A 9,108-nucleotide genomic window follows, 5' to 3' on the forward strand; every position below is an offset into this window, starting at 1 on the left:
TTTAATGGGAACTTCCAAAAGGTAATTAGAAAAATACTTGAAGGGAAACAGTTTGTAAGATTATGGGGGGAAAAGCAGCGGTGAGTGGGCATGACACTGGTACAATAGGACTGATAATAATCACCTCTGCTGTGTGTGATTGCATGAACCTGGTTTTCTTTGGTTTCTCAGCACTGCACAGGTCTCCTTTGGGGGGAGTGCTCTGAACCATGACTGCAATACTGGCTGCTTCTGCTCCCTGAAACAGTGGGAGCCCATTTGTGCTGGAGATGGTGTCACGTATGTTTCACCCTGTCTCGCTGGTTGCACAACGTCAACTGGAACAGGGAAGAATATGGTAAGAGCCTTTGATTTCCTCACTGCAGTTAGAAGACAGAAACGGGCCATGTGGGCAAATCAATTGTATCAACATTTACACCCCAAACACTGCCAACCCACTCTGACAACACCTCTTTGCTATTTTCCCTGGCATGTGCTCGCTTTCAACTGCTTGTACATTCTCAGCCTCAATGCTGACAGTTTCTGCTTCATTAAATTGAAGAGCTTCCCAAATCTCTTTGGAAAGAAATCCCTTTCTCCTTCTGTTTGAATCCTTTGTCCCCTTATTCTTGGCCGGATGGCAGTTGAAAGCAATCTGCTTCTGTTCACTCTGCCCCACTCTCTTTTCACCTGCGTTGGTTTAACCACAATATTTCCGGTCAGTTCAGAGGGAGTCACACACTGATACCTCGAGTTGTACGCTGATAGCAGAATGATTGCAGTAAGCTATTGTAACGTACAATGATTTGGAGTTCAGTTTCCAGCGTCCAAATTTCAGAACTAGCACTTGAAACTCCACTTTGTTTTCACAAAGAGTGACTGAAATATTACTGAATCTGCATATTGCATTGTGTCCAGTTTTTATGATTTGGGTATGTTCTAATTGTTGGTGCCTTTTATACCTTAGAGATAGGCAGGGATTACACTGCCTAGGTTATATGCCTATGCAAGTTTTATCTAATACTTTAAATATCTACACTCAAATTGCTAGCTGTTTGCCTACAAATTTGTGTCCTTTTCAGTAACTGTACCCAGGCTATTCACACACAGTGAACATACGATAGAAGTAAACCATTCGGCCTCTCTCAGAGGCACTCCCATCTCTCATTCTTCTGGGTAATGCTGACTGTCTATCTCAGGGTCCTTGATTCTCACTGATATCAGACTCCACTCTTATCAGGGACACCTCTTGAAGCAATCGATAACTGAACACTACAGCAGTGGTACCAATGGATCATATGATATAGGAGCAGAATTAGGCTATTCAGCCCATTGGGTCTACACTGCCATTCAATCAGGGTGTTCTCAATCCCATTCTCCAGCCTTCTCCTTGTTATCTTTGATACCAATCAATCAAGAAACTATCTGTTTCTTTCTTAAAGACATTTCATGACTTGGCCTCCACAGCCCTCTGCAGCAATGAGTTCCACAGACTGATTATCCTCTAGTTAAAGAAATTCCTCCTCATTTCAGTTCTAAAGGATGACCCCTTCACTCTGAGAATGTGTGCCCCAGTGTCATAGTCTGTCTTACTAGTGGAAGCATCTTTTCCACATCCATGCTATCCAAGCCTCGTGGTATTCTGTAAGTTGTAATCAAATCCCAGCCCCCCCAAAATTCTTCTAAACTCCTTTGAGAACAGAGTCAGAGTCCTCAACCACTCCTCATAAGACACGCCTTTCATCCCTGCAGTCATTCTTGTCAACCTCCATTGGAACCCCTCCAGTGCCTGCACATCCTTCCTTGGATACGGAGCCCAAAACTGCTCACAATTTTCTAAATGCAGTTTGACCAAAGCCTTACACAGCCTCAGTAGAAGATGATATGACTACTGGTTCTAGAATTTCTAAAGGAATGATGGGAACTATGACCTTTTTTTATATATATCTTGCCCAAAACAGTAAGAAACCAAAGCGTACAGGCTGCTCTTCAAGATGATAAGTTCAAAACAATTTTCAGAGACAAGGAGCCCAGGTTCAACTTTGAGCAACTGGTCAAAACTGGGCACAGGACAGTTAAAAATGATGGGCGTTAGCTATGCCCTCGCCATACTCTTGCCCCCAATTCCACCTTGTCTTGCCAGTCCTGCTTCCTTCATATTGTTAGTGCCCTTTGGTACAAGAAGGTATCAAAGTCAAATTCTTAAATATGTAGATTTTGTTTGACAATATTATTATAATTTGAACAACAAAGTTGAAGCCAGAGAGGGAATAAGTGGTAGTCCAGGGCAGAGCTCAGTCCCAGCAAGTAAATTGATAAACATATTTTCTGATGACAATATGCAAATGCATCTGGTACTTCCTGTATAAGGGTTTCAGGAACCTGGAGCAACCTTCAGATTAGTCCAGAGACAGTATATTCCTGTTAGGGTGAAAGGAAAGACTGGTAGGTGCAGGGAAAGCTTGGTGACTAGAGAAATTCAGACTTTGGTCAAGAAAAAGAAGGAAGCATATGTCAGGAATAAACAGGAGAGACTGAGTGAATCCTTAAAGTATAAAGGCAGTAGGAGTTTACTTAGGAGGAAAATCAGGAGGACAAAAGGGACGTGAGATAATTTTAGCAAATAGGAGAATCCAAAGGGTTTTTACAAATACATTAAGGACAAACAGGTAACTAGGGAGAGAATAGGGCCCCTCAATGATCAGCAAGGCGGCCTTTGTGTGGCAAAGCAGGAGATGGGGAACATACTAAACGAGTAATTTGCATCAGTGTTTACTGTGGAGAAGGACAGGGTAGATATAGAATGTAGGGAAATAGATGGTGACATCTTGAAAAATGTCCATATTACAGAGGAGGACATGCTGGATGTTTTGAAATCCATAAAAGAGAATAAATTCCCCCAAGACCTGATCAGGTGTACCCTAGAGCTCTGTGGGAAGCTAGGGAAATGATTGGTGGACACCTTGCTGAGATATTTATATCAACAGGTCAGGTGCCAGAAGACTGGAGATTGGCTAACATGGTGCCACTATTTAAGAAGGGTGGTAAAGAAAAGCCAAGGAACTATAGACCGGTGAGCCTGACATCGGTGGTAGTCAAGTTGTTGGAGGGAATCCTGGTGGACAGGATGTACATTTATTTGGAAAGGCAAAGACTGATTAGGGAGAGTCAGCATGGCTTTGTGTGTGGGAAATCATGTCTCACAAAACTTGATTGAGATTTTTGAAGAAGTAACAAAGAGGATTGATGAGGGCAGAGCAGTAGACGTGATCTACGTGGACTTCAATAAAATGTTCGACAAGGTTCGTCATGGGAGGCTGTTAGCAAGGTTAGATCTCATGGAATACGGCGGTGGGGGTGGGGGGGGGGAGGGAATTAGTCATTTGGATAAAGAACTGGCTCAAAGGTAGAAGACAGAGGGTGATGGTGGAGAGTTGCTTTTCAGACTGGAGGCCTGTGACCATTGGTGTGTGACAAGGATCGGTCCTGGGTCCACTACTTTTCGTCATTTATATAAATGATTTGGATATGAACATAGGAGGTATAGTTAGTAAGTTTGCAGATGATACCAAAATTGAAGGTTTAGTGGACAGCAAAAAAGGTTACCTCAGATTACAATGGGACTTTGATCAGACGGGCCAATGGGCTGAGGAGTGGCAGATGGAGTTTAATTCAGATAAATGTGACATGCTGCATTTTGGAAAGGCAAATCTTAGCAGGACTTTGGAAAGGACTTATCAGAGCAGGATAGGAGGCTGAGGGGTGAACTTATGGAGGCTTATAAAATCACGAGGGGCATGGATAGGATAAATACACAAAGTATTCTCCCTGGGTTGGTGGAGTCCAGAACTGGAGCATAGGTTTAGGGTGGGAGGGGAAAGAGAGAAAAGGGATCTAAGGGGCAACTTTTTCACGCAGAGAGTGGTGTGTGTATTGGACGAGTTGTCTGAGGAAATGGTGGAGTCTGGTACAATTGCAACATTTAAAAGACATCTGGATGGGTATATGAATAGGAAGCGTTCAGAGGGATATGGGCCAAGTGCTGGCAAATGGGACTAGATTGGGTTGGGATATCTGGTCAGCATGGACGGGTTGGACCAAAGGGTCTGTTTCCATGCTGTACTCACAGCTATACCTCACAGGGCAAAAATAACACTTTGGAATGAGAAAGCATATGGATATGAATGTGTGAAGAAGATAGGTTAGTTTTTAATTAAACTCTTAGATCAAAGATTGTTGTATCTATGATCAGGCACAGCAGCATTTGGAATTAAAGCGTAAGAAATATTATTACTTTGGACTCGGAGCCTGAAGACAATTTTGACTCTGCTTTCTCCTTGACCGGTCTATTTTAAACTCACTGCTCTGAGCAGTATCTGTGGGTATCTGTTAATTTAAAAAAATAATTTGTGGGATGTGGACATTGCTAGCTGAGCCAGTGTTTACACCCGTCCCTAGTTGCCCTTGAGAAGGTGGTGGTAAGCTGCCTTCTTGAACTGCTGCAGTCCACCTGCTATGGGTTGACCCACAATGCCCTTAGGGAGGGATTTCCAAGATTTTGACCCAGCGATAGTGAAGGAATGATGATATATTTCCATGTTGGGATGATGAATGACTTGGAGGGGAACTTGAAGGTGGTGGTGTTACTACGTATCTGCTGCCCTTGTCCTTCGAGGTGGAAGTGGTCATGGGTTTGCTAAGTACTGTCTGAGGATCTTTGGAGAGTTCACCAATTTGCAAAGTGTTGCATTGTACAAAGCTAAACTGACCTTAATTCATGGTACCTGATGATTGCTAGTGGAGAACAGAAAATATTTCCACACTTTCCATAGATCCCGACGTGTTTTTTAAAAAACAATTTTGCTTTAAATCCCTAAAACATTTACAATATGGCTGATTAAAAACTCTTTAATCATCTTGTGAATCCAGACTGACTCAATGGGGCTTTGCCCCGTGATTCATTTTTTCTGCCCATGCAGGTTTTCCACAACTGCAGCTGCATTTCTCCATTGACTGCTGGCAATTCCTCCGGCCACCTGGGGCAGTGTGCAAGGAGAGATGATTGTGAAAAATCTTTCCGCTACTTCATGGCAGTCACTGTGCTCACGGCGTTAATATTTAGCTTCGGAGCAGTTCCCAGTTTCATGGTATTACTCAGGTAAAGGTTTTCTGACTTGAATATCTCTAGTTTCAGGTAGGCAGCCAACTATTCTGTCAAACCAATGCTAACCAGTTGCAATCACAACTGGTTAATTACAATTACAAAGGCTGTTCATGATGTGTTAAAAGTTCTACTTGTTCCAAGCAATTCAAACGCTTTTCACACCATTTTACAAAGATATGATCACCTTCATTCGACAGAGTACTGCATATGCTGGAATTGGAATCTTAACCAAAACTATCAACAGGTCAGGAAGCATTTGTGCAGAGAAAAGGACAAAAATAAGGCTAATTTCCAATGTGGAGTTTGCAGGTCTGTAGAGGTTTTCTCCGGGTGCTCCAGCTTCCTCCCACAGTCCAAAGATGAGCAGATTAGGTGGATTGGCGATGCCACATTGCTCATAGTGTCCAGGGATGTGTAGGTTAGATGGGTTATCCACAGGGTTACATGGATAGGGTAGGGGGATGGGTCTGGGTGGGATGGTCTTCGGAGGATGAGTGTGGACTTGTTGGGCTAAAAGGCCTGTTTCCACACTTAGAGAATCTATGATGGATGACCATTCATTGGCAAGTTTGATTTATCATTGAATTGAGAAGTTCAATATTTCCCCCATCTCTTTGCCGTGCCTCTCTGTCCTCCCCTCTCCTCCCCTCACCCCTCACCCCCCTCAACCACCTCTCTCTTCCCCCCTTCCCTGTCTTTCCCCCCTTCCCTGTCTTTCCCCCCCTCCCTGTCGTTGTCCCTCTCTCTCTGTCCCTCTCTCTCTGTCCCTCTCTCTCTGTCCCTCTCCCTCTGTCCCTCTCCCTCTGTCGCTCTCTGCCTCTCTCTCTCTCTCTGCCCCTCTCTCTCTCTCTCTCTCTCTCTCTCTCTGTCTCTCGGTCTCTCTTTATGTCTCTCCCTATCTCTCGGTCTCGCTGTTTGACTTTCTCTTTCTGTCTTTCTCACTTTTTTTTTCTCTCTGTCTTTCTCTCTGTCTCTCAATCTGTCTATCTCCATATCTGTCTATCTCTCTACCTCTCTATCTCTTCCTCACTTTTTCTCTCTGTCTATTCATGTCTCTCTCTGTGTCTCTCTGTCTCTCTGTTTCTCTCTATCTTTCTCTCTATCTCTTCCCCACTTTCTCGCTCTCTGTCTCTATCTCTGTCTCTCTCTTTCTCACTTTCTCTCCCCCTCTCTGTGTCTCTCTATGTCTATCTCTCCCTCTGATTATCTCCTTATCGCTCTCTATCTCCGTATCTCTCTCTCTCCCACTGTCTCTTTATCTCTCTGTCTCTCTCCCTCTGTCTCCTTATCGCGCTCTCTCTCTCTCTCTCTCTCTCTCTCTCTCTCATTATCTCTCTCTCTCTCTCTCTCTCTCTCTCTCCCCCTCCTTATCTGTCTGTCTGTCTCTCTTTTATCACTCTGTGTCTCTGTGTCTCTCTCTCTCTCTCTCTCTCTCTCTGTCCCTCTGTATGTCTCTCTGTCTCTTATTATCTCTTGCTCTCTATCTCTCTCACTATCTCTATCTATCTTTCTGTCTCTCCCCCTCTTACTATCTCTCTATCTCTCCCTCTGTCTCTCTATCTGTCTGTCTGTCAATCTTGCTATCTCACTCTCTGTCTCTCACTCTCTGTCTCTCACTCTCTGTCTCTCAATCTGTCTGTCTCCATATCTGTCTATCTTTCTTTCTACTTCTCTCTGTCTTTCTCACTATCCATCTCTCTCTCTATCCACCTCTCTCTCTGTCTGTCTCTGTCTCTGTCTCTCTATCTATTCATCTCTCTCTGTCTCTGTCTCTATTTTTCTTTCCATCGCACTCTCTCTCTTTCTATATCTCTATCTATTTGTTTCTCTCTATCTGTATCTATCTCTCTCTGACTCTGTTTCTCTCTATCTTTCTATTTCTCTATCTCTTCCTCACTTTCTCTCTCTCTCTGGGTCTCTCTCTCTGACTCTGTCTCCATCACGCTCTCTCTCTCTATCTGCCTCTCTCTATCTTTATCTAACTCTATCTCTCTCTGACTCTCTGTTTCTCTCTATCTTTCTATCTCTTCCTCACTTTTTCTTTCTCTCTATCCCTCTCTTTCTCTGTCTCTCTTTCTCTTTCTCTCTTTCTGTCTCTCTTTCTCTTTTTCTCTGTCTCTGTCTCTCTCTCTCTGTCTCGCTATTTCTTTCTATCCTTCTATCTCTCTGTCTTTCTTTCTTTCTATTCCATCTCTGTGTGTCTCTCTGTCTCACTCTGTCTCTCTGGGTCTCTCTCTCTGACTCTGTCTCCATCACGCTCTCTCTCTCTATCTGCCTCTCTCTATCTTTATCTAACTCTATCTCTCTCTGACTCTCTGTTTCTCTCTATCTTTCTATCTCTTCCTCACTTTTTCTTTCTCTCTATCCCTCTCTTTCTCTGTCTCTCTTTCTCTTTCTCTCTTTCTGTCTCTCTTTCTCTTTTTCTCTGTCTCTGTCTCTCTCTCTCTGTCTCGCTATTTCTTTCTATCCTTCTATCTCTCTGTCTTTCTTTCTTTCTATTCCATCTCTGTGTGTCTCTCTGTCTCACTCTGTCTCTCTGGGTCTCTCTCTCTGACTCTGTCTCCATCACTTTCTCACTTTCTCTCCGTCACTCTGTCACTCTCTGTCTTTCTATCTCGCTGTTTCTCTTTCTCTTTCTTTCTCTCTCTGTGTCTCTGTCTCTTTGTCTCTCTCTTTCTCTTTCTCACTCTTTCTCTCTCTGTCTCTCAATCTATCTACATATCTGTCTATCTATCTCTCTCTCTACTTCTCTCTCTATCTACCTCACTCTGTCTTTCTCTCTCTCTATCTATTCATATCTCTCTGTCTCTATCTCTCTCCATCGTGCGCTCTCTCTCTCTATCTGTATCTATCTCTTTGACTCTCTGTTTCTCTCTATCTTTCTATCTCTCTATCTTTTCCTCACTTTCTAGCTCTGTCTCTCGCTCTGTCTCTCTCTCTGCCTCTCTCGCGCGCTGTCTCTCTGAATCTCTGGGTGTCTCTCTCTCTCTCTCTCTCTCTGTTTTTCTCTCTCTGTTTCTCTCTATCTCTTCCCCACTTACTCTCTCTCTGTCTCTCTCTCTCTCTCTGTCTCTATCTCTATCTCTATCTCTATCTTTCCCTACATTGCTCTCTGTCTCTCTCTCTCTTTCTTGCTTTCTCTCCCTTTCTCTGTCTCTCTCTTTCTCACTTTCTTTCTCTATGTATCTGCCTCTCTGTCTCTCCCTCTGATTATTTCCTTATCGCTCTCTATCGCTCTCTATCTCTGTATCTTTCTCTCCCACTGTCTCTCTATCTCTCTGTCTGTCTGTCTCTCTCTCTGTGTCTCCCTCTCTCTCTGTCCCTCTCTATGTCTCTCTATCTCTCTCTTATTATGTCTTGCTCTCTATTTCTCTCTATCCATTCTCTCTCTCTTACTGTCTCTCTCTAATTATCTCTCTTATCTCTCGCTCTCTATCTATTCTCTCTCTCTCTGTCTGTCTCTCACTCTGTCTCTCTCTATCTCTCTCTCTCCAACTCTCTATCTCCCCCACTGTCTCTGTATGTCTATCTCTCTATCTCTCCCTCTGTCACTCTCCTTATCTCTGTCTCTCTATCTCTCTATCTCTATTTCCCTTTGTCTCTCTTTATCGCTCTGTCTGTCTCTGTCTCTGTCTCTCTCTCTCTCTCTCTCTGTCCCTCTTTGTCTGTCCCTCTTTGTCTCCCTGTCTCTTATTATCTCTTGCTCTCTATCTCTCACTATCTCTATCTATCTCTCTCTAACTATCTCTCTGTCTCTCCATCTGTCTATCTCTCTATCTGTCTCACTCTCTGTCTCTGTATCTCTATTTCTCCCTCTGTCTATCTCTGTCTCTTATTATATCTCTCTCTGTCTCTCTCCCTATCTCTCCGTCTCTCTCTCTCTCTCTCTCTCTTTCCCTATCTCTCCATATCTCTCTCTTTCTTTCCCTCTGTCTCTTTATCTCTCTGTCTACCTATCTCTCTCT

At 43.6% G+C, this 9,108-nt stretch overlaps 1 protein-coding gene across 1 annotated transcript in view; it reads left to right on the top strand.

Annotated features, from left to right (window-relative positions):
• The window catches only part of LOC132826820 (solute carrier organic anion transporter family member 1C1-like), a 65,464-nt gene that overhangs the window by 23,800 nt on the left and 32,556 nt on the right, over window positions 1–9,108 (top strand). Inside the window, exons 10-11 of the mRNA XM_060843069.1 lie at window positions 172–337; window positions 4,959–5,137. Coding sequence (XP_060699052.1) covers window positions 172–337; window positions 4,959–5,137 — 345 coding nt within the window. The remainder of the gene's footprint in view (window positions 1–171; window positions 338–4,958; window positions 5,138–9,108) is intronic.

This window comes from Hemiscyllium ocellatum, chromosome 23 (assembly GCF_020745735.1).
Source record: "Hemiscyllium ocellatum isolate sHemOce1 chromosome 23, sHemOce1.pat.X.cur, whole genome shotgun sequence".
Taxonomy (NCBI): domain Eukaryota; kingdom Metazoa; phylum Chordata; class Chondrichthyes; order Orectolobiformes; family Hemiscylliidae; genus Hemiscyllium; species Hemiscyllium ocellatum.